The sequence below is a fragment of the Gymnodraco acuticeps genome, unplaced genomic scaffold (assembly GCF_902827175.1).
Source record: "Gymnodraco acuticeps unplaced genomic scaffold, fGymAcu1.1, whole genome shotgun sequence".
In the NCBI taxonomy this organism is placed as follows: domain Eukaryota; kingdom Metazoa; phylum Chordata; class Actinopteri; order Perciformes; family Bathydraconidae; genus Gymnodraco; species Gymnodraco acuticeps.
Genome location: NW_022992021.1, coordinates 439,478 through 465,700, shown reverse-complemented (window position 1 = coordinate 465,700; position 26,223 = coordinate 439,478). Strand labels below are relative to the sequence as shown.

The window sequence follows — 26,223 nt, the reverse complement described above, 5'->3', positions numbered from 1 at the left end:
CTAGCTCAACGATTCCTTAAATTATATTGCGACAGAAAAACTTTTCAGTTCACATCACGCTCTGCCGCTCCGATAGGGAGCTCTGCTCTGAACACCTGAACGGCCCGTTCTAACAGCTGTTCACCAGCGGCTCAGTCTGTGCCACAGTGACTCCGCACAGTTAACGAACGCACCGTAGATAATGTAGCTGACCCTCATCCCGGAGCAGCAGAGTTCAGCCGACAGGCAGGAAGACTCGAGCACACAGCTCGCGCTTCATATATTAAAAAAGAACACCATGCGCTTCATGATGGCACATAACAGCTCGCGACCGCAGATTATTTCAGCGATTAGATAAAATGTAAATTATATTTGACGCAACTTTAGTTACATTTCCATGACTTTTCCAAAACTTTGGGAAAAATATTGTTTTCCATAACTTTTCCAGGGCCTGGAATTTGCATTTTCCATGACTTTTCCAGGTTTTCAATGACCGTACGAACCCTGAATACACCTTTTCTCTGTTGAGGGGCTGGACCAGGAACATCGGCAGCCTCATGTGGAAGCAAGCACCTGCAACTTTGTGAAATAAATGTTCTTGAAACCATCATGAGTCTGTGGAGTCGGTTACAACACACACACACACACACACACACACACACACACACACACACACACACACACACACACACACACACACACACACACACACACACACACACACACACACACACACACACACACACACACACACACACACACACACACACACACACACACACACACACACACACACACACACACACACACACACACACACACACACACACACACACACACACACACACACACACACACACACACACACACACACACACACACACACACACACACACACACACACACACACACAGTGAGAGGATACGAGGTCATTCCCAGCTCCAGGGAGAACATGAGGCTTTTGAAGAGTTCTTCAGGCAGCTGAGGGATCTTCTCTGGGAAGATCTCGCAGATGAAGGTGATGAGCTTGTAGTACTGGTTACACAGGGAGGGGAACTGGAGAAACACAAAGGACACCATCAGCAGGAGCTCACAGAACATCTTCGTCACTGATACAGAACAATGTAGCCTGGGATTGTGCGATATGGCCAGCTGGAAATACGAGATAGCAATGTTGTGATATATAACTCAAGATTGCGTGGAAAAAAGCTATTGTGGTCGAGACAGAATTGCAAAAATCTCTACTCAGCACACATTTAAGATAAGATAGTACTGTTTGATCCCAACATGGCATTGTACAATACAAATGAAAAGACTAGAAATAAACAAGAAAGTAGAAAATATAAATGTGGAATTTACAAATGAACAATAACAAGATATAAAGCAAGTTATTATATATACATAATGGAATATATATATATATATTTCTCCTGTTTAAAGGTTTACACAGTCATATCACCAAACCCTAGTGGAGCCCTTTGTAGATGAACCTGTAAAACCTGCGTGTTCACCTTGAGCAGGTCCTGAGACATGAGAGGGAGGACGATGTTGACGCCGTAAAGAACAACATCTGCTGCGGACACCGGCCGACTGGAGGCCGGAGTGCCCTGGTCCTGATTCCTGAACACCTCGTCTGAAACACACAGGGGTTTATTTAGAATTTGTGTTCAGCTTTGTTCATTGGTTTTTTTCAACAGCATACAGTTATTCTATCAGAGCATGTATCAAAAGTAGGTAAACAAATCTTCACGTATAGAAAAATAGGTAGAGTAACAATGTAATACTGCTTAACCACACAGGAGTTTAAACATTGAACGTTATTTATCTATTAGTTCATTTAACAGGGATGGTACACATTTATTGACACGGCTGTTAAGGAGTTGGACAAAAGGCCTTTTTGCGTCATAGTCTCTGGACTGATGTTGCAAAGTTAACCTCAAAACAAATGATAGCATTTAAATAAATAACAAGTTAATGAAACCCTTTAAAACATGCAACATAGAAGCTCACAATAAAGTGGATTTCTTTTTATGCCGATAGAGCTGCGTACTGTTGGTCATTTGTATATATTGATTGTTGTGCTTTTATTCATGTCTTAATGTGTGCACATGTATAAATGTATCTTTTGATTGTGTATATATAGGTTTATACATGTTTTTATATATTTGGTTTTTGTATTCTGGATTGTGGGAAACGGTATTTCGATCTCTCTGCACACACAAGCTGAAAGATTGACAATAAAGTTGACTTTGACTACTAAGTAACAACATCAGGGTATATGCAGGAGTCCTGAAGTCAATGTAATACCTTTTAAGACCTTTTTTTAAGACCCTTTCCTACATTTTAAGACCTCATCGCCACTTTGAGTTCTAACCGGTTACCTTGGCGACACACTTTACCTCACATTCACTATATACAGCATTGATGGTCCTTCCTCCTTATCTTCCAACCATTTGGACGCAGACTTGCATTTCCCCATAACGATGTTGTTTAACAACCGGCGTAAACGGACCTTCGCGCTCCATCAAGCAGTGAGCGTGCGTTAAAACGATTAATAAAAGTTTGATATCTCGGTGGAAAATCAATCTCGTTACAGTAAAAAAAAAATTGTTTGTTCTACGCCGCGTAATTTTCATGTCCCGTTATAAGGATTCATAACATGTGTAATTTATAACAGAAACCCCTCAGTCTGTAAAGGCCTTTTTATAGAAAAGAGTTCAGTCTAGATAAGATGGAAAATCAGTAAACAATAACAAATCTTGGTTTGTTTTACCTGTGTTTCATATTTAATTCCAGCTGTCTTTCTTTCTGCCCGGAGAATATAAGGAGTCATTTTGATTCATGTATTCTTTCACCTTAAAAAATCACTTTTTCATAAGAAAATGATTTCACCCTGTAAACTGAAATAAACTGATTTGTTCACATTCATTTTTCTCCAGTCTTAGTGGTTTCTTTCATAAGAAGTATGTTTTCCAGATATAAGGATTCATTGTTTCTCAAATTGTTGACTTTTTCTTCAGAGTTTCGACTTTCTTTCTCAGAATTTTGACTTTTGTCTCAGAAATGTGACTTTAAAATGTGTTTATAGACCGAAGCTGCGTGGGACTGACCGGTGTCGCTGAAGTCGATGAACTCCTTGGACAGCAGGTTGGTGAGCAGCTCCATGATGAGCAGCAGGTCCTGGTACTGCTCCTCCTCCGCCCCGGCGTCACAGCGCTTCCTGTTCTGGTTGTTCTTGGCGTAGACCTGAAGCAGCGTCAGACACGCCTCGTACAGCTTCATGCACTTCGCCTGGACCCGGACACAGAGGAGAGTTAACAGAATATCCCATATTCTATTGACATGTATACAGTAGGGCTCTGCGATTATGGCAAAAATCATAAATCACGATTATTTGGGTCAATAATTGATATCACGATTATAAAAAACGATTATCCATTTACTTTGAAAACATCCATTTATTGAAAAAATAATGTGAACAGTATGTTTTTAACAGTTGATTAGCCTGAACTTTAAGTAAAATTCAACTGAAAAACCAATAAAAAATAAAAATAAATATAATAATCGTTTTATTTCGATTACGTTGTTTTCGTAATCGTTGCAAGCCAAAATCGCAACAGAGATTAAAATACAATTAATTGCACAGCCCTAGTATACAGTCTTTTTGCATTACTTTTTATTCTGTATTTGATTTGATTAGATCTATTTCGAATGTGTAAAACAATAATACAACAATTCAACATGAGAATTATTATACAATACGAAATTAAGCAGTGTCAAATTGATATACAAAAATATTACTGATTCTAAATGATGTAAAAACAAATAATCGACTTAAAGGTGGGGTAGGTAATTTTGGAGAAAGCAGCTCGAGTGCGCTAGAATTTGAAAATACACAGCCGGAAAAAATCTGCCACTTCCTTACAGAGCCCCTCCTCCAACACACACGAACGCGCACATGACCAATGAGGGCACGAGATAAGGTTGTGCACAGATGGAAGGCTGACAGGCAGGTAGGCCATCCAGTTACTTTAGCCGGGCCGGCTCAGATGATTGGTCGTGCTTTTTACAGCGCCACGGCTTCCACAGGTGACGTTTTGTTATGGATTTTTTGTCAAAGCATTTCATGTATTCATTGCTATCGGGATGTTAAGAGCATTCCATGGAATATAACAAGTGTGTCTCGAGCCGGTTTCTCAAACTTACCTACCCCACCTTTAATTACACATCCGAAAAGGGGTGGGAAGAAGTTTACACTTATTTAATCCCACCCCTTCTCCCAAAAACTAAATTACTAACATATATATATATATATATTTTCTCTTAAAGAAATACTGTATTTTATTATACATGTTGCATTGTTGGAGGAGCTCAGGTCAGAATCATTTCATTGTAGCTTTGTGCATATGACAATAAAACCTTTGAATTTGAATCTCAGACCGACACAGCTGAAGACACAAGTTAAGTTTTGGTTTCTGTGACCAGATCATACATGACAGATCTGGTACATTCCTGAACTGAGTAAAGTGCATCATCTTGTTATCCTTTCAGTTTTCTTAAAGCAGGTAAAACAGTGGAGGTAAGTTAAGAAGTCACTCACCTCTCCCAGGTAACAGATCTGCTTGTGAGCCACTTCCACAAACACCTCAATGATGAGGTTTATCGTCTCCGGCGTGTTGCTGTACACCTGAGCAACGAGATGAAATGTTTTATGAAAATAATCCATGAACTAGTTTAGATTTAAGTATTTTAAAGGCCACCTATTATTTCGTCTTTTCTCTTACCTCCATGAGGCCGATGCAGCTGGACAGGAAGTCCATAAGGAAGGAGAAGAGCTGCACCACATTGTCGATCTGCGTTGCCTCGGCGATGCCGCACAGCGCCTCCAACGTGGCGATGATCTCCTGTTTGACGGCTTCCTGCTGGCTGATCTGAGCGAAGTTCTCCTGGTTGATGAGGTTCAGGAAGCGCTGCTGCAGAGGGTGGAGCACCTGGGGGGAAACAGGGGGCTTAATATACGACCATAAGATGTGTTCATATGGGACTGACTGTACTTCATTCATCATATTCGTCATGTTGCTTAACATTTGAGAGTATACATTTAAGTGTCTATCTGTATTTTATTTTGCAGTAAATTAACACATTTAATGGGACAATTTAACGTTTGTTAAGTGGTTTACTTATGGCGCATTTCCACTACAGCGCGGAGCTCGCTTTAAGCGTGCCGTTTTTGGTTGCGTTTCCACTTGGCCTAGTACCGGCTAGCGGGTCCTATTTCACAGTTTTCTGGCCCCATAAAATCGAGGTTCTTAGCGGGCCAACAACCAGGCTGAGTCGGGCTGAGTATGCTAAACTAGAGAGAGAATCGCTGGCTCGGGAGCTACAACTACAACAAGATGAACATATTTGACCGTGATTTAATTGTAATAAAACACGTTTCAAAATGATGCCGAAGTAACAACATGCTGATACCGGTTAGTAAAAACCATGAATTAATGCTTTGACAAGTCTGCAGACAGACGGCAGGCGAAAAACCCTTTTAAAATGCGTGTTGTCTGAATGGAGATTGGCTAAGCTAACGTTATATATGCTCCGACCGTCCACACTCACAACAACGGCCTATACAGACATAAATAAACCAGCGACTGTATTCGCCATGACACAGACAGTCTGTGGTTTGTACTTGTTTCACTTTTGTCTAGTTTCTGAACAGATATGAGGAGCTGTGAGCTCTGAGTGCTAAGAGCTAACGGCTGTGTTGTTTTTCTGGGGTTCTCATTGAAGATGACGTCACGGCTCCGCTACACTGCGTTACTATAGTAACTACCCCAGTTCCTAAACTGTAATGGTAATGCGCCATAAAGTGAGCCGGTCCAAACAAGGCCTAACTATACCGAGCGAGGCCGTGTAGTGGAAATGCGCCATAAGGTACAGTTTTGACTTGTACTTTACTTGAGTATTTTCATTTAATAGTACTTTATTCTACTTATACTACATTACATTACAGGGAAATATTGTACTTCTTACCCCACAATATTTACAAGTAATGTTCTCCAATAAAACATATACAAAATATTCTTATACATTACGATCTAGTAATTGACCTCGTTAATCTGGAGGGAAACGGGGGGGGGTTAATATACGACTATAAGATGTATTCGTGTGGCACATACGTCGCCAAACATTTTAAGTAGAAACGTAAGTGTCTATCTGTACTTTATCTTGCAGTAAATTCACACATTTAATGGGACTATTTATTTTCTTTTAAAAACTTGCAATGTTTGCATAAATAAAGTGGTCTACTTAGGTACTGTTTTGACTTACAACACATACAGTATTTGGAAATCTGGACTTGTACTAGTAATGATCATTTTACTTTTACTTTAATTAAGGTTCTCAGTACTTCTTTCATCACTGCTGAAAATACATAATACCCATTTATAGGAAGCTGCTTTTAAGTTGTTTTAATATTGAAGTCTTTGCACAGACCGGTTTTATACTCTGAACTCAGTGGGGACATCCTGAACGAATCAAACTAACTGAGTGACTTGATGCTGACGGTGATTTCTCAGGGCATGTAGGGAGAGATAGAGATTGCAGAGATGTAACATAAGGGCTGTTTGATCAGTTGTCCGCTCCATATCTCCTCCTCCTCCTCCTCCTCCTCCTACAGAGCCATCCGAGTTCAGACACGCAGCTGCAGGAGCCGACAGCTGCCGTCCCGCCCCCCACCCCCATAATTACTCTGGAGTCATTGTGGCTTTGCACCCACATTTACTACCGTCAGCCTATTAAGACAAAAGGCCTGCAGGATCACAAAGAGGATCAAGTTCTACAGGCGGGAGGAAGGCTCCACGGGGAATATTACGGACTGCATCCATCACTCCTCCTCCTCATCCTCAGACCTCCATAACTCTCAACATCACACACTTTGTTTCGGTGTGTTTTTACAGAGATTTAATGACAACAAAAACTACAGCAACGATGAGTTATTTTGTTAATTATCAGACCTTAAAATGTTCATTCTAGTCGCGTCTTATCTTCTTAGTTTTCGTTATTAGATCCTGTTTTATTTATAATAACATGTACTCCATACATGTATAGTTTAGATCTGGCACACCAGAGAGCAGTCAGACAAACCAGATGTTGTAGCCACTTTATCTGGAGGCACAAATGAAAGTGAACGCACCTGAAATGTTGATAATAATCTGAAAAACTGACCGTTTACATTTGAAGAGTTGAATTTGGCCGTTTTTTCTAGTTGTTTATCAAAATAGCTGAAGAATAATGTTTTTCCTGTTTCTTTTTATTTCATTAATTAACTAATTAATTCTGGCTTATTTGTTATTTGATTCTGTGTATATATATATATATATATATATATATATATATACATATTTGCACACATGTTTTATATACATTTGTTTTATATTGGGGATTGTGGGAAACGGTATTTCGATCTCTCCGTCTGTACACACAAACTGGAAGATTGACAATAAGTTGACTTTTGACTGAAATAGTTGAAGAATAATGTTTTTCTGTTTATTTTTATTTTATTAATTAACAAATGAATTCGGCCTTATCTGTTACACACACACACACATTACCTCAGCCCAGTATTGCTGCTTGGCGTCAGAGTCCATGTGAGCGAAGCCCCCGAGGACCAGAGCCTTCATCAGGGTCCGCTGCACGGGGCTGGACAGCAGGTGGAGGGGGGGGCTGCGGCTCGCAAACTGCTTCGCTAAGCTCCACCAACCCTCACACTGAACCACGATGTTAGCCCTGAGGAGAGGAGGAAGAGGAGGAAGAGGAGGAGGATTATTACACCAAAAATACCTCAGAAATACTGGTTTAAAATGTGTTGATCAATTTTAACATAGTAATTCCACCATTGAAAATAAATACAGTTTTTTTGGCACAATCAAATTTGGTTGATATCGATGTTTTGATTATCACTGAAAGAACAAATAGACCCTCCTAACGCTCTAAGGCAGGGGTGCCCACACTTTTTTGGCAGGTGAGCTACTTTTGAAATGACCAGCTCACCGAGGTCTACCAACCAAAAATAAAATCCCAAATTGCAAGGGTTGCTGAATAACACGTTTTATTTATACATGGGATAATAGGGCTGCAACAAACAACTCATTTGATAATCGATTAATCTATCGATTAATGAAACGATTAATCGACTATTCGGACTATTACTGTATGCCTTGCACAATTTCTCAAACGCTCTTATTATCAACTTTTAGATTTAGCTTGAGGTTGTTTTAGGCATGTGGAAACTAACAATGAAGACAATAAAGATTAATACTTGATTCAAAAATGCATATATTATTAAATTAACAAATTGTGAAAAAAATTAACATTGCTTTTTATTTAAATTAAATAAATAATATTTCACATCAAAAGAAACAACAATGTTTTAACAAATCGTATTAAATAATCTGATGACAGACTGTAAACAGAATAGCTGAAACTTTAACTAACTAAATACCTCAGTTTCCTCTAATCATTAACCCATGTTTGTATCATGTAGTTAACTCCGTGTGTTGCTGCTAGCATACATAACACCTGACGTGGAAACGTTACTCGTGGATGGGGCTACAGAGCTGCTAGAAAGACAGTCGAACCCGGTGCATTCCTCCGTCTGAATGTGGAGCACTTTTGATAAATGTTTAGACAAACTGCTCGTGTTACCGCCCTTACATGCTAAACACTCTTGGCGACGAGCATTGTCCACCTCAAGACGGGTAACATGTAACCACACCTTGGAGCGCTTCTCTCCGCCATCTCCGCCGTGTGTTGATGCATGTAGCAGCTGCGTGTGGGTAAACTGCCCCGCCCCCTCGCGCACAGACGGGGGGAGAGAGAGATCTCATCTCGATTGTAAAGATCGAAAATACACCGACCATAGACGCATTTGTTTGTCTTTTTGCATGTTAGAAACAAGTTGGCGACACTAAGACTTCGAGATAATGTTTGTGTGGCAATAATACATGACCTTTCTCTTTCTCAACTCGCTACTCGGAGGGAAGTCGCTGCTATGCCTTGTGAACACTCCGATAATGCCTCTCCACGTTACCTTTCTTTGGCAGAGCGACGCTTGCTTTACAAATAAGGCAAATAACCTTTGAATGTGACATCACAACAAAATATTCTTCCTCCCATTCTGGGTGGAAGTGGTTTGTCTTTTGCTTAATTTGAGTTTTCCCGGCACTTGACTGATTTTGTATCGCTTTGCATTCTGGGTTAACAGACTGGAAAGCGATAGGTCGCTTTTTCTGTCAATCAAGTAAACTCCTGAATGAAGCGGCAGCGAGGCCAAGGGAGGAGGGATCAAAACCTGTTTTGTCTATTTTAACGGAGCTGGATTTTTTTTTTTATGAATGACTCGCGATCTACCAGCATTGCCCCCGCGGTCGACGTACTGGGCACCTCTGCTCTAAGGTGTTTCCGTCCAACACAAATGTGGAATGTTTTTATAACTTCATTAGAGAGCTGACGTGTGTTATCCTCAGCGGTACATGATACATGTTAACTATAAACAATAAATCTATAACGTCCTGTGGGTCAACCCTCATCATCATCCCCTCTCCCTCCTCACCTCTCCCTCTTCTCCACCAGCGTCACCAGCAGCTCCACGGTGTCGTTGGCCAGCCCGGGCTCCGAGCTCCACACCGACAGGTTGTTTATCACCTTCTCCAGGAGATATCCCACAATCCACTGGGCTCCCTCTGTGTCCGCACCGAACGCTGTGATCAGGGGGATGCTGATCTGAGGAGGGGAGACAGTCGGAGGAAAACATCTGGTGTTAAAGGTCCCCTATTATACTGTTTTTCATCAATATATCACAGGTCTCAGATACATACAGAACATGTCTCTGATTGGATGAAACACCAAACAGGTCATTGCAGCATTACCCATAATCCCCTCTGTTTCAGCCCTGTTTCCAAAGTGCTGATTCTCTGTCTGTTACTTTAGATGAAAATAAGGAGCCCCTCCCCACGCCCCTCTGAGAGAGATTTGGTTACAAAGAACACAATGGTGCTCTAGGAGGAGATTCAGGTGATAAGGGGGGGGGGGGGGGGGGTTACCTTGGTTGGTGATTGGCTAATGGTCGTTATGACATCATAAAGTGGCCAAAATCTGATCAGCTCATTTTCAGTCAGGTTTTTATAGAAATGGATCAGCACAAAAAGAGAGAGAATCTTTGTTCCTGAAACTTTCAGAGTCTCTTTCCACAGAGGGGACACGTGTTGATGTAGAAGAGACATGAAGAAGAGGGGACACATGTTGATGTAGAAGAGGCGTGAAGAAGAGGGGACACATGTTGATGTAGAAGAGACATGAAGAAGAGGGGACACATGTTGATGTAGAAGAGACATGAAGAAGAGGGGACACATGTTGATGTAGAAGAGACATGAAGAAGAGGGGACACTTGTTGATGTAGAAGAGACGTGAAGAAGAGGGGACACATGTTGATGTAGAAGAGGCGTGAAGAAGAGGGGACACATGTTGATGTAGAAGAGACATGAAGAAGAGGGGACACATGTTGATGTAGAAGAGACATGAAGAAGAGGGGACACATGTTGATGTAGAAGAGACATGAAGAAGAGGGGACACTTGTTGATGTAGAAGAGACGTGAAGAAGAGGGGACACATGTTGATGTAGAAGAGACATGAAGAAGAGGGGACACATGTTGATGTAGAAGAGACATGAAGAAGAGGGGACACATGTTGATGTAGAAGAGACATGAAGAAGAGGGGACACATGTTGATGTAGAAGAGGCGTGAAGAAGAGGGGACACATGTTGATGTAGAAGAGACATGAAGAAGAGGGGACACATGTTGATGTAGAAGAGACATGAAGAAGAGGGGACACATGTTGATGTAGAAGAGACATGGAGAAGAGGGGACACATGTTGATGTAGAAGAGACATGAAGAAGAGGGGACACATGTTGATGTAGAAGAGACATGAAGAAGAGGGGACACATGTTGATGTAGAAGAGACATGAAGAAGAGGGGACACATGTTGATGTAGAAGAGACATGAAGAAGAGGGGACACATGTTGATGTAGAAGAGACATGAAGAAGAGAGGACACATGTTGATGTAGATGAGACATGAAGAAGAGAGGACACATGTTGATGTAGAAGAGACATGAAGAAGAGAGGACACATGTTGATGTAGAAGAGACATGAAGAAGAGAGGACACATGTTGATGTAGAAGAGACATGAGGAAGTGGATTCTGCATAATAGGTGACCTTTAATATGACATATTATGATGTGTAGAGTTTGTTCCAGCTCGTACCTGCTCGTACAGCTTCTCGTCCACCAGCAGGTAGGTCTTGGCCCAGCGTCTGAGGAACCACATGATGTCCTTCCCCATCTGCGGGCTCAGCAGACCCGTCAGACTCGCTCTCGTCGCTCTGGACTCGACCTCCGATGTCCGCAACACAGCAGACAGCAACCTGAGAGAGAGGGACACAAGAGAGAGAGGTGGATTCATAAGTATAACATGATAAGAGTAGTGAGAGGAGACAACGGATAAAACTGTGAGGCCTGAGGAGAGAGGAGCAGTAGTTGATAAAGTCATAAGGAAGTGTGAGAGACACATTAATACATTAAATGATACAAACTTTTATCATGATTTTATAATATAAACAGTTATTTGTTTGTTCTCTGCAACATGCATCCATGGACTGGATAAAATGAAGCTGGTGCAAATAAAGAAGGGCGGGTTCAAAACCAATGACGGCATGTCAGTTGTGTGGACGCACTTTAGGGATTAAAACAAGATTATAAAAACAAAATTAGACAGAGTTAATTAGACGTGCGCTTTAAAGACTTGTGCACGGCTGGAATCAGTTTAAATTAAGCTATAGTTAGATGTAATACTACAAAATGCACATATTACAGATTTTTGTGATTTTGATATCCGGTTAAATCCCCATAACTTCGACAAAATGATTAAACCTTACGCATCATATTCATGTACTTTGAGGAGTGGGCTTCACAGCGTCAAGTCCATGTAGGAACATCATATAGAGGACAGAAGGCTTAAAGCAGCTTAAATGACGCCCCCTCAACTCGAGGACAGTGCACAGTTTCACATTGTTTGCAGAAAACAAAACCTCGTTGACATTTAAGGTGTCCGGGGTTGGACGCTGGCCGATGGGAAACCTGACGCTGACGACCAATCATCTCTGCATTCCTCTGTCACTGCCATGATCACACACACACACACACACACACACACTTTATATAATGAACAATCCAGAAAACACAGGAGCTGCACAACCTTCAACAGCCAATGTCACCTGCTGCTATTGTCGTCAATGTCATCACACACACACACACACACACACACACACACACACACACACACACACACACACACACACACACACACACACACACACACACACACACACACACACACACACACACACACACACACACACACACACACACACACACACACACACACACACACACACACACACACACACACACACACACACACACACACACACACACACACACACACACACACACACACACACACACACACACGGTAATAAAACCCATTCTGAAAAGGCCGTTTGGTCATTTGTTTTGAAAGTTAGAAACCTCAGCTCCTTGGATATTAATCATATTCAAAACAAGTTTAAATAATGATAATCAATACATTTATTTACAGCACACATGTACTTCTCTTAGATTGTCAGTTGTGAAAACCAATCTCAGTTTGATATCTTTGTATATATAATATCTTTAAGTTTTAGACAGTCAACTGATTTAAACAGAAGCAGCAGATTAATCAATAATTAAAATGACTACTATTAACAGTTCTGCTTTCATATTGTAACTTCATGAATAATAAAGAGTTCACTTTCTTTCAGGGGAGCTCAGGTCCAAACTTTGTAAGGGACACAACTTTATGTGTTTCTTCCATACGGAGCTAATGTGAAAATGAGCTCATCTTATAGCAGTGACAGATTTATTAAGCTATGTTTTATTGTGTGTGTGTGTGTGTGTGTGTGTGTGTGTGTGTGCGTGTGTATGTGTTGAGAGTTTTGCAAGTTGGTCTGAAACCACAATAAACCTAAACCACAGTGAGAGGGTGTATGTGTGTGTGTGTGTGTGTGTGTGTGTGTATGGTGTGTGTGTATATGTGTGTGTGTGTGTATGTATGTGTGGTGTGTATATGTGTGTGTGTGGTATGTGTGTGTGTGTGTATATGTGTGTGTGTGTATATGTGTGTGTGTATGTGTGTGTGTATATGTGTGTGTGTGTGTATATGTGTGTGTGTGTATATGTGTGTGTGTGTATGTGTGTATGTGTGTATGTGTGTGTGTATGTGTGTGGATGTGTATGTATGTGTGTGTGTGTGTGTGTGTATGTGTGTGAGTGTTTGTGGATGTGTGTGTGTATGTGTGTGTGTGTGTGGATGTGTATGTGTGTGTGTATGTGTGTGTATATGTGTGTGTGTGTGTGTGTGTGTATGTGTGTGTGTACTGTGTGTTAGTGTGTGTGTGTGTGTGTATATATGTGTGTGGTTGTATGGGTTGTGTGTGTGTGTTGTGGATGTGGGGTGTGTATGTGTGTGTATAGGTTTGTGTGTGTGTGTGTGTGTATGTGTGTATGTGTGTGTGTGGATGTGTGTGAGTGTTTGTGTATATGTGTGTGTGTGTGTGTGTGTTGAGAGTTTTGCAAGTTGGTCTGAAACCACAATAAACCTAAACCACAGTGAGAGGGTGTGTGTGTGTGTGTGTGTGTGTGTGTGTGTGTGTGTGTGTGTGTGTGTGTGTGTGTGTGTGTGTGTGTGTGTGTGTGTGTGAGAAGAAACTTTAGCTTTACAGGACAATAACTGCGACAACAAGCCGACGTGTCTATTCTCCGAGTACGTGTACGGAGGTCTGTCTGGTCAAATGAGAGGAAGTGTCACAACATCCAAGGATGCCGGAAACAAAGACATCTCATCTCTATCTGACAGCAGTCTGTCTGGTCCTTGAGCTTTGGCGTCAAAATACATTTCAAAGATGCTTCACTTTACATTCCTCCTACCTTCTACAAACTCAAACATAAGACCTTCACAGTTCACTACCTTCCAGTGCATTGTTCACAGACATACTGCTTTTCAATCTCAAACTCTTTCATTCTTCCTACACTTTCCTTAGATAGCTGGAGAATCAACCCGTCGTCGACCTTCTACTTCTAGATGCCAGTAAGAACATTTTTTTCAGTAGTTTCATCACATACAGAGCCTTCAACCCCAACAAAGCACGAACACATTGCGAACAAGCTACAAAAGGTTTTTCCACACAATGCAATATACATTTCTGATGATCTCCACACGATTTGATTAAAGCCTTAAATGCCAAAATGATTGGTAGAATACAAACCAATAGCATTCTAATCTTTTTATTATTACTGCCCATTTTTATTCCATATTTTATTCCATTCTATTTCTATGTAAATACTCCTATATTTGACTATATATCTTTTAATATTTTTCTGTTATTATATTTCCTTATAATAGTTCGTTATCTGTATTTTTCAATTTTTGTTTTACTTGTATGTACGCACCACGACACCAAGTCAAATTCAAATATATATATAGACATTGTTATTGATTGGGATAAACCCCTTGAGATGCACCATCTCGTTTTCAAGGGGGTCGCGACAATAGCAACAACTTACAGACATACATAAACTAAAAGACTAAATGCAAAACATGACACACAAGACAAACCACATACAGTCTGTGAAGTGAAATTCAAGCAATGCATACAATCATTACAATTTGAGACAGTCGAGCAAATCAGTTTCATCAATATCAGTTAATAACAAGTACAGACCAGTTGAAGGTGAGATGATAATGCATGTTTAAATATAAGATAAGATAAGATGGACTTTAATTAATCCTCGTGGGGAAATTGTTTCTCTGCATTTGACCCATCCTGTGTTAGGAGCAGTGTGCTGCCATTTTGAACGGCGCCCGGGGAGCAGTGTGGGGAACGGTATCTTGCCTCGGTAGCACTTGGTCTTGCCGGGACTTGAACTGTTGCCAAGCCAAGTCCCTATTGACTTCGCCACCACCGCCCAAAAAATATACCCAATGATGCAAGAGATCTAATAGCAGCAGGTAAAGTATTCCAGTCAGTTGGGGCTTTGAACATGAACGCTCTTCTGCCAATACATTTTTTTTGCAGAGGGGACATAGAAATACATCTGAACAGAATGTCTAACTTGATGAATTGGTGAGTAGGGTACAAAATACTGCTTTAAATAAGGGGGATAGTTAAGATAAATGCATTTAGATATCAGCTGGAGCCAATGCGTGTGTCTTCTTACATTTAAAGAAGGCCATTTAAGTTGGTTATACATTGTGCAGTGATGTGTACGTGTCAACCCACCTGGTGATAAACCTGATTTCTGATTCCTCCATACTTTTTTTTTTAGCAGCATCAAAGCCATGTGAGCGTTTGGCAGAATAATGATTTGGTAACACTTTAGATTAAGGTACACATATTCACCATCAACTAGTTGTTCATTAACATGCATATATTAGAGCCAAACTACTAGCTTATTAGTGAACATATTCTGAGTTAGAAATACCTGATTTTAAGTTATTTAGACCCAATTAACACCCATAGTTTCATGTCTTGTTAGAGTTTGCTAGGTGTTATTATGGGAGAATTACTATTCTTGTGGTACTGCTATTGCATATTGAGCATATTAAGACCCACTAATCGACAACAACTTCCTTACGTACAATAAATAAGCACTCATTAAAGGGTTATTAAGGAAAAACTCTTAACTAATGGCCTAGTACAGGGGTCGGTAACCCCTGGCACGCGTGCCAATGGCACCGTAACCAGTGGCACCGTAACCAGTGGCACCGTAACCAGTGGCACCGTAACCAGTGGCACCGTAACCAGTGGCACACTAGGAATAAGTGTGCAAAATATATAAAAATTGTATTCTCGGATCCTGAACGAGACCGCCGCCAGAGCGCGTCTCTCCGTTACCTGCAGAAGGAAGCCATGCACGCAACTCAGCCCCGCTCTCTTTAACTCCGTCGACTTGCTGCTGCAGGTATAGTGCTTATTATTATTATGCCGTTTAAACAAATTATTTATATTTGTTTAAACCGCATCATGTAAGTTGCGCTGACAGGTGAAAGAGGTCCACACACTGCTTCCCCGCAGCGAGGCTCCCCCCGCCCCCCCGTTGACAGTTCACGATCGTCGGCACGCTGATCACAACATTTTTTTTTAAAACGGCGCTTCATATCAAAAGGTTGCCGACCCTGGCCTAGTACTTGTAGAATAAGGCATTCATAAGTGTTTTATAATGGCTAATAAAGAGCCAATATTCTGCTAACATGCATGTTGATTAACAACCAGTTGATGGTGAATTGATGTACCTTAATATACAGTGTTACCAATGATTTTGAAATGGCTCTTGATCAGGATGAGTACCTGATGACGGAGTCGGTGCGGTTGCAGCCCGGGATGGAGGAGGCCTTCTCGCCCGGGGAGCCGAGGATCTGCAGCGTCGTGTTGATGTCCACTTCTGTCGAGTGCTTTATGGAGAACTCCATCACCTCCGAGGGGATCAGAGGGGTCTCTCCCTGGCAGTCGTCTGCTAATACATAACCTGCAGGAGGAACAGACACATGTTAGATCCGGCTATCTCAGATTTTAAGGCTTCTTTAAAACTTTTAACATAACAAATCATTTCCGTATAGTTTGCAATGTCTAATAAGCCTTTATGTAATTGGTGTGTCTTAAACCCTCGGTGTACACATCTGTATATTCCTTTGTTACAGCTCTACATTCGAATAACACCAATAACCAACATTATTGGCCTTGTGAATATCAACAGGTGTGACAACAACTAAACAACATAAAGTCGATTTTCCACCGCACACATTTACCAGTTTTAGTATTTTATTTTACTCCACAATATCTGCTGATCATAATATAACAGATTTCACTTTAAAAAGGCAGCTGCTTAAGGCAAGTTGACACGTCTTTAATGATGTTGATCCAGACAATATTTCATCAACACAAACCCACAGAGCCGGGTGGAGCCCTGTTTTCTGTCTGGTCTACAAATAAAGTCAGATTTTATGTGGGATAAACTGCGCTGTTAAAGTTATTTATGAAAACTATAACAAGTGTATGAGACCATCATACAGCTTTTTTAGAAGTGCTTTTTTCAGTGCTATGCGTGACATAAAACCATGTGAGAATATGTGGAAACTAAACCCTCTTAATATATATATTTAAATATGTTTAGATATCTGTAATACTTGTAATACTTACTTTAGTCTTTAGACGAAAATGGTTAGTTTTAGTCACATTTTAGTCCTTTTTATCCATCATAGTTTTAGTCTAGTTTAGTTGACAAAAACTCAAAACGTTTTAGTCAAAATGTTTTCTCTCTTTAAACCAATTCAGTTATACAGGATACATACAGGACATACAAACACAGGAATCTGAAATTAGAATCAACGTGACAGCGTCAAGTGTTGAAATTCGTAAAGCAACATTTCACTCTCTTAACACTTTACTTGTGTAATATCTAGGGATGGGTGTCGTTAAGGTTTTTAACGGTACTACTACTCTTAAAAATCTGTGTGCACGCCGCTGCAGCGTGTCTGTTAGGCCCCGCCCCCGCACACACAGAGAGAGAGGGAGAGAGTTAGGCCCCGCCCCCCGCACACACAGAGAGAGTGTTAGGCCCCGCCCCCGCACACACAGAGAGAGAGGGAGAGAGTTAGGCCCCGCCCCCCGCACACAGAGAGAGACACAGGGAGATCGCTCTTCTGGAGTGAAGAGAGCAGAAATAATGATATTGCAAGTTAGAAACGTAAGATGCATTTTGACAGACAAGATGGACACTTGGGGAAAAATATCCTGCATTTTGAATGTCCGATAGTCCACCATTAACACCTTAGTCCCGTCTCGCCAACGAAAACTAAATATACATTCCGTCATAGTTTTTATGATCAAGAATCTATTTTTAGCTCGTCATCGTCTCGTCTCAGTCATTTAAAAAAGGTCGTTGACGAACATTTTTCGTCTTAGTTTTCGTTGACGAAATTAACACTGACTGCAAGTGTAGTTTATATTTATGTTTTTTAAATCCTTGTTTAAGTATAATTTATTGTGTGTGTAATATCCTGTGTGTGCGTACACTCTAAAATCAGCTATTTTAATTTACATGTATAAAACATAATGGTCGCATACTGTACTATCACCAGGAACAGGGGTTAAAAAATGCCCTATGTAATTCATGTAGTTAGTTTGATGTATAAAGAAAGGTTTGCAAACAGAAACACTTAATTGAGAAAATTAAAAGGAAGATCAGACAACCCCAACAACATTTTCTAAAATAAATAGACACAAAGAAACAAAGTGTGATGTCCTGCTGCTGACCTGAGACCAGTATGAGCCAGTGGATGTCCTCGTAGAGGTCGTCCAGGACTTTGCGGTCCATGGACTCGGGGTCGGAGGTGGCCATGAGGTGCTGCTGCGTCCTCTGCAGCTGGCCGTGCAGCCGCGTCACCCGGTCCTCCAGCAGGCTGCGGGGGGGGGGGGGGCGACACAGAGACAATGTTAACACAGGAAACACTGCTGCTGATACCGTCTGAACTAGTGTTAATTTTGTCAGCTATTTTTATATTTAGTTTTAGTCTTAGTCCTGTATCAAATGTCCTTGTTAGTTTTAGTCATATTTAGTCACATTCATCCTGTTTTTATTTAGTCAAGTTTTAGTCGACTAAAAGTCTGAACATTTTAGTCTTATTTTAGTCAAAGACAACTAACCCTACTTTTTGTCAATGAAAAAAACTGACTATCAGATGTAACGTTATCTTTGATAATATTTCGTCTCGTCACTTTTCGTCAACGATATTGCGTGTAGATTTCGTTATAGTTATTGTTTACTGACGTCGGTGCCGTCTCGTCATTGTCTCGTCTTAGTCATGGAAAAAAAGGTCGTTGACGAACACATTTCGTCATCGTTTTAGTCAACGAAATAGTCTGAACTCCAGGATCACACTGAAACTCCAATACATTTATAGTAATGCAAACTAAACTTTGCCACACTTTTAAAATCCCTAAAGACACAATATGGATGCCTAAATGAAGTTTCTTGCACTCTGTTTATCTGTATGTTGCCACATATATGTTGCTATGTGAATGTATATCTGTTGTGTAGCAGATGTGAAAACAAATACCCCTCTTGGACTATAATAAAGATCTAATCTAATATCGCGCAAAACTAGAGAACCAATTGTTTTGTTTACGAATGTATTTCTGTTAGTTAAGATATACAAATCAGGTTTTACACACCGGTTGAATACATTTAGGACTACAGGAGAGGATATGAAGTACTGGGTTATGTTTAGTGTGTTTACTTTGTGAGCAGGGGGATGCAGTGGTCTGCGGCCACTCGTCCCAACATGCCGATGCTGGACAGCTGATCGCAGAACAGCTCTCTGTCGTCTTCCTGCAGCTCGTTGATCTCCTCCTCCTCGTGAGACGATATGCCGTTCACTGACTGAAAGATGAAGTTAAAAGTGTCAAGAAGAGAAGGATTTTTCATAATGACACAATTAATCAATGATGTCTCCATGTACACTTAAATAGTCAAATACATAATGCATACATTTTATTTTAAGCACAAGTAGATCAAATATTATAACACTCTTTACTTCTATCTTTTAACACCTTTTTATTTAAGGTCGGCCTTACATTTTTTAAAACCGACTCGCCTTCCTTCAGTAAATCACACTGTGTTTATCATTAATGAGAAGTAGTATAGTCTCAAGAGTCTCACCAGGTTGCGGGTGCCGTCAGGAGCAGCTAGGTGACACTGGATGTACGAGTTGAAGACTTGGATCGCCGGCTGGACGAAGCAGCCGCGAGGAAAATGCTCCTCGTCCTGAACGAGCGTCAACCACGACTCGAGCAGCTTGTCGTACGCCTCCATGTAAACCATGTCGTCTTTATCCAGCTGAGGGAACAGACAAAGAGCGAAATGGATGTCAGCAAAACAATCTTTATTACAATGAGAGTATTCACATCTCTGGGTTCTGTTCTCTTGAATCAAATCAAACTTTATTTGTATATCCCAATATCACAAAACAAGTTCGTCTCAGTGGGCTTCACAGATTAAAAACAAACAACAACATTGTATATGACGGAGTTACAGTAAAATGAGAAGACAAGATAGTGTGTGGAATACAAATAGAAATAAAACAATGAATGACTTGAAAGATGAAGGTGTTGTTACTCACCACCTCCTCTAGGGCGGCGCTGCGTCCGAACGAGCAGGTGAGCAGCGTGAGGCAGTTGATGAAGGAGGTGAAGAGGTCGCTGGGCAGCGCCGTCAGACATGTTCGAGGAAACATGGTGATCAGATTGGAGATGATGTTTGAGATGCCCATCGCCTCCGAGTCCTCGATCTCAATCCTGAGGATTAAGCATGGAAAAAAAGGTTAATTAAAATAAGGCAAGGCAAGTTTATTTATATAGCACCGTTCAACACAAGGCAATTCAAAGTGCTTTACAAAAATGAAAGACATTGAGAAACATATCATAAAATGGCATTTAAAAGCAAAGATAATAAAACATGAATTACAAAAAGGTACGTGAATAAAAGTTACAGTGCAGTGTGAGATATGAATACATTATCAATTAAAAGCAGCGGCAAAAAGAAAAGTCTTCAGCCTGGATTTAAAAGTTAAAGGTAGAATGGTAAGAATGGAGAAACCAGCTCGAGTGCGCTAGAACTACGCAGCGGAAAGAAATCTGCCCTTTCCTTCAGACTTCCTCACAGAGCCCCTCCTCCAACACACACGAACGCGCACATGACCAATGAGGGCACGAGATAAGTTTGTGCCCAGATGGAAGGCTGACAGGCAGGTAGGCCATCCAGTTACTTTAGCCGGGCCGGCTTAGATGATTGGTCGTGCTTTTTACAGCGCCACGGCTTCCACATATGACATTTTTTTATGGTCAAAGTATTCATTGCTATCAGGATGTTAAGAGCATTCCATGGAATATAACAAAAAGTGTTTCTGAAGTGAATTACCTACCCTACCTTTAAGTTCAAAATACTTTATGTGGAAGACTTCTTACAACTTATTCTCTTTTTGCCTAACGCCGTTTACAGAATCTCAAGGTGCGATTTTAACTTGAAACTCAGTACAGCGTGTACCAGTCGATTCCTTGTGATTGTAAGAATCCACTGGCATCACGTTTAGTGGTAAAAATCAATTTGCATGTCTTGACCGAAATTGTCAAACCCGTAATTTTCCATTTTTAAATCTGACTCGTGCTTTGGCTCGAGGAAGGACAGTTTCCACTCTGCAGGCTGAGGCTAAACTGGGGTCAATTTCCACTTTACCCCCTGGTGACCCCTGAGCAGTTTCCACAGCTGCATCTGAGGTTATATTTATGGTATTTCGGCCTCAAAGTGCAGTGCACAGAGTACAACATGATAGAACAAATGGCTGTAATTACACTCCTCGTAGGACGGAGTGTAGTGAAGTGACATGTGTGGACACGCTAAAATCATATTACATTTTTAAAATAAGTTTGTCATTTGAAATGTACACAATCAGGACCGACCTAACCACAGTGCCTGTACAACTAATGTGAGGAGGTATTGTAATAAGGTATGATTGTAATAGGAAGACATTAATCATTTAAATAGCCTGCAACAAATGGGAGGATTGCGTGACCTACCACATGAGAAATAACTGTGAGCAAGCAGATAGAGGAAACAAAAACAAAAGTCTAAATCCAATGAATGTGAGGGACACGAGAGGAACAAAAGGGGGGGAAAGGTCCGTTGAACAAAACAGGGAATCAGGCTGGAAGTGCTGGGTTTTATCCAAAAATGTGTTCCTAATTGAAAACATACTTGATAATAAATGTGTCTCTGTAGTCGCAGCACTGCAGGGTGACACGGAAAATATATACAACAATCTAAAAACATTAACACAAAAATAAATGGTCCTGTTATTAAGTTATAAAACCGTACAACTACACAAAGTTTGCTGAAAATATGACTGCACAAATGTCAATAAATGCATCACACCTAACACACATTTAAAATAACTACAGATGAAATTATATTATTATTAATTATACATATTAATAGCTGTCAGTTGGCAAAACCTGACATTTTACAGGCAAAAATGTATTTAAATAATAGAAACATAGACATTTAATGGGCAGAGTATTTTAGAGTTCGATAAATAAACATATATTTTTGGTCATAAGATAATAAGATGACAGATATAAAGTGTTCTTATGCAATGCAAACATGTTTTTCTACGTTCTACATTTTTGCAAAGATATTAAAAGAAAGTCTAAATATGCCATGTGCTGACACTCAAGGGGGAATTTACCAAAAACCCTCATCACCTCTTGAGGTTTCCTGCATATCTTTGCCTTTGCAGAATCTAAAAAAAAGTCTGAGCCGTGAGTTTGTGTTTGAGCCGACACACCTCAGCACAGCTGGTCAGAGGCACGCTGTGTGAGAGGCCTCGCTAATCCCTATCAGATGGAGTTGGAATTCAATTGCGAGCAGAACTGTTCAATCATTGCAGATCGGCCATCCCTCTCCGCATGGTCTTCCGATGAGGCAATTGGAAAAAAGCTCCAAAAATAGGTGATTACAAACGGAGCGGGAGAGAGGAGGGAGAGACCCCTACTAACTGTGTCACATGGTGTGTGTGTTTCATTTATTTATTTATACATGCGAGTGTGGACCCTTAATTCAGATCAGAACCCCCTTTGACTATAAAATAAACTTGCCTTGCCTTTGACTACAGACACACCCACAAACGATCATAAAATAGTTCCTCTATATTTATTGACTGTAAATAGATAATCACACACTATGAACACTGCTATTTATGTTAAAAACCTCCACTAACCTATAACTTGTTTTATTTACGGATACAAAGTGACTACGTTAGGGCCACAGCATGATTACAAAAAATGGATGGAATACATATAGGCAGAGAGAGATAGGAACTGAGCATCACTTTCTTATACAGAAAGGTCTGTAGCAGTGTTGCAATGGTGTCTGGTTGCATTTGTACACTTTGTATTCTCTGAACAGATTGCCAGTGATTTAATAAATATGTTGCTATGTTTTGACTTCTTCGTATAGGCAGAGTATATTTATGGCTGCTTGTGTTGTCAACGTTCGAAAAATGGTGTTTCTTCGTATAACTGAAACAAGTGTGTCAATAAAAAGTATTGTTAAGATTTTTAAACCTGGAGAGAATAATACAAAGCACTCACTTAATCACTTCAATAAGTACCATACATTAAATACAGTGCATTAAGTCAATAGACATTTAAGGAGCACAGTGGAGTTCAATCTTCTGGTCGCTCCATTGTAACTTTTTTAGGGTCCATTTTGGCAAGATCAATTTAAGGCTGGGGGGGGGGGTAATAAGATCGGCTAATGAATTATTGTTAAAAGTCTTGCAGCTGTATTGAGTGAACAATATAACTTTCGAGGCAGGTTGAAATAAAGGCCTTAAAAAACGATGAAAAATAGCTCTATTTTTCATAGTTTGACTTTTTATTAGAATGAACCAATCTGTAATATAAATAGACATTCGTTGCAGCACTGGCAGACTTATTTTACAACAGAGGAAGAGTGCTCTGCTTGAGTGCACTTTGGCATAACAAGGTGAGAAAGGGGAAAGTGTTCCCTCTAAATGTTCTTTAACTGGTGTATGACCCGAACCGCTGCCTCACTAGCTGCTAAAAACAGAGCAGTAATCTGCTTTAATGCATTCTCCTGAAGCCCTAAATACACGTATTCTCGGTGATGCACACAGAACAATCAATGGGCTCCAAACAAAGCCTCAGGGCAACACAACAACTTCTATTTCAAGCCATACGAGAATCACAGACTGAAAGGGCCCTATGGTTCTGTTTCTTTAACGACACACACCTTAAGTATGGGGGAAACTTCTGTAGCAATGGAGTCAGGACTCAAAAGGCGCTTTCACATCAAGTACTTTGTCGTACTTAGTTCCCAGTACTTAGTTCATCAGAACTCTTTAGTTCTCATGAACTAAATCCAGATCGCGTTCACACCGGAATAAGTCCCTGGGGGTGGATTAGGCAAATGAAGCCGCTGACGTTACTTCTTCTTCTGCTTTGGGATTTACTGGCAGGCCGCAAACAACTTCACGGCGTATACTGCCCCCCGAAGTCCCCGGCCGGAAGTCCCCGGAGTTGGGGACCTTCCGAGTAAATCGCCAGAACGCCGACACCTCCTCATCTCCACCGCTCCCATTTTTTTTTTGTGTTGCCATAAGTTATTCTCTCTGCGTTTGTGTGCGGGGCTAATGCTAATGCTAATAATGCTAATGCCAGCAAATACAATGGCGGCTTCACAAAACTTTTCAGAGTTTTACGGGGCGTGGTTTGCAATCCGCCCAGCCAATCAGAAATGGGAACCTTTTTCTCCCATGAAAGTACCTGCTCTCTAGCAGGGACTGAAAAGGGGGTGAAACGGTTCTCATGAACTAAGTCCTAGTTCCGGATTTATTTGGTGTGAACGCAACATTTCAAGAACTATCGGAACTATACTGGGAAAAGTACTCCGGTGTGAAAGCGCCTATTGAGAAACGAGGAGAGCTGGAGCTTTGATGTCAAACACTGACGGTTTATTTGGAGCTTCGACCGGAGAATTCACACGACATGTCACGGGCCACGATCTGACCACACGGTTGAGATGCCACAATCAATTCTGAAGACCCCTCCTGTAGCTCGAGGTTTTAACTAGTTCAGAGTGTAATAATCAACATTCTTCAAAAGATAGACTAAACAGCTGAGGATACTGGATCACATTTGTTGTCGCTTATGGCTCGGGGTCATCTACACCCCGAGAAGGATGTGTTCCAGGTGTCCCACAAAAATAACTCTCTGACCGAAAGTTGCCCGGTCACAAACTGGTAACAACAACAACTTGCTAGGGCAGCCCCTCCTTATGGGAGATAACGGCTGCTCAAGGTTGGGCATCTGCGTCAGAGGGCAAAAGGTAAACATGTAGGGCGAAATTATTCCCTGACATTAAGTATATTCTATTATTTCTCTGTAAATCGAAAATGATTTCCTTGATTTGTTGAGTGCAGATCGAGTGTTTGATTCATTCTGCAGGACAAAGGATAAAAACAAGTGCTGCATTTCTTCTCATTGGACGCTCTGATTACAGACTCTTGACTCCGAAGTCCAAAATGTCGCCGCTGCAGGAAGGATTAGGAGAATTGGTTTGGAGGCTGAGCTTAAGAAATGAAAAATGATTTTGTTTGCTCAGGTTCAGAACTGCTTAGTAAAGGGATTTCAGCTAAATAAATTAAGCTAAATACTGAGTAGACACACACTTTATTGGAGTGAAAACCAATGCCATTTCCATGCATCTTTATGAGTAATGAAAATCCTGTAATGCTGAAAATTTGCCCGAATTTCCCACCAAAATATCATCAATCAAAAATAGTTTTAGCTCACAGGTTCAATCATTTTCTCTCAAAGTGTAACAATCCTCACATTATCAGACTTAGTTCTGCATTTATTAATTTCATTTATTTTTCCCTTTTTATTTTAAGAAAAGTTGGAATATAATTATTTAGTAGCTTATTTTATCATTAAATCGTCAAAATAGAACGGATAGATTAATTGTTTACTTCATATGTCTGCAATATGTCTTTTATAGTGAAGTGCATATATAACATACCACTAAATAAAACCTCTTATCTTAACACTTAACTAATGTACACATTTATCTTGGAATACTAAAATTGACTGAATACGGATATTATTATACAAAGTCAAAAAAAGTCAAAGTCAGCTTTATTGTCAAGAATTCTACATGTTGTACATCCAGAAATCTTTTAATACATCTGATATAGCTAATTCTTCTGGAAAATCTAATGAGAAATGGTCAATCAATAAAATAACTATGCAAAAATGATCTCATAAAGAAACCGATTGGATTGAATTGATTTCCCACAATAGTCCATTACAACCAGATTTAACTACCTCGATATAAAAAGGTAAAGAACATTAGATATGATCTATGTTGAATATTTGTTGAATATTTCCCAAACTAACTCAGATCAATCAATTATTTTGTTCCTTTCTAAATCAAATGTTCGTTTTTTCGATTGCATCTGCCTT

General features: G+C 40.4%; 1 protein-coding gene across 1 annotated transcript in view; it reads right to left on the bottom strand.

The window, feature by feature from the left end:
• Positions 1–26,223, bottom strand: part of xpo4 (exportin 4) — a 71,435-nt gene that overhangs the window by 6,159 nt on the left and 39,053 nt on the right. The window contains exons 9-21 of the mRNA XM_034201448.1: positions 20,304–20,478; positions 19,844–20,020; positions 19,422–19,564; positions 18,439–18,584; positions 16,474–16,651; positions 11,295–11,454; positions 9,587–9,756; positions 7,587–7,761; positions 4,764–4,970; positions 4,580–4,666; positions 3,090–3,270; positions 1,491–1,612; positions 905–1,035 (exon numbers count right to left, since the gene is read on the bottom strand). Of these exons, the coding sequence (XP_034057339.1) occupies positions 905–1,035; positions 1,491–1,612; positions 3,090–3,270; positions 4,580–4,666; positions 4,764–4,970; positions 7,587–7,761; positions 9,587–9,756; positions 11,295–11,454; positions 16,474–16,651; positions 18,439–18,584; positions 19,422–19,564; positions 19,844–20,020; positions 20,304–20,478 (2,052 nt within the window). The remainder of the gene's footprint in view (positions 1–904; positions 1,036–1,490; positions 1,613–3,089; positions 3,271–4,579; positions 4,667–4,763; positions 4,971–7,586; positions 7,762–9,586; positions 9,757–11,294; positions 11,455–16,473; positions 16,652–18,438; positions 18,585–19,421; positions 19,565–19,843; positions 20,021–20,303; positions 20,479–26,223) is intronic.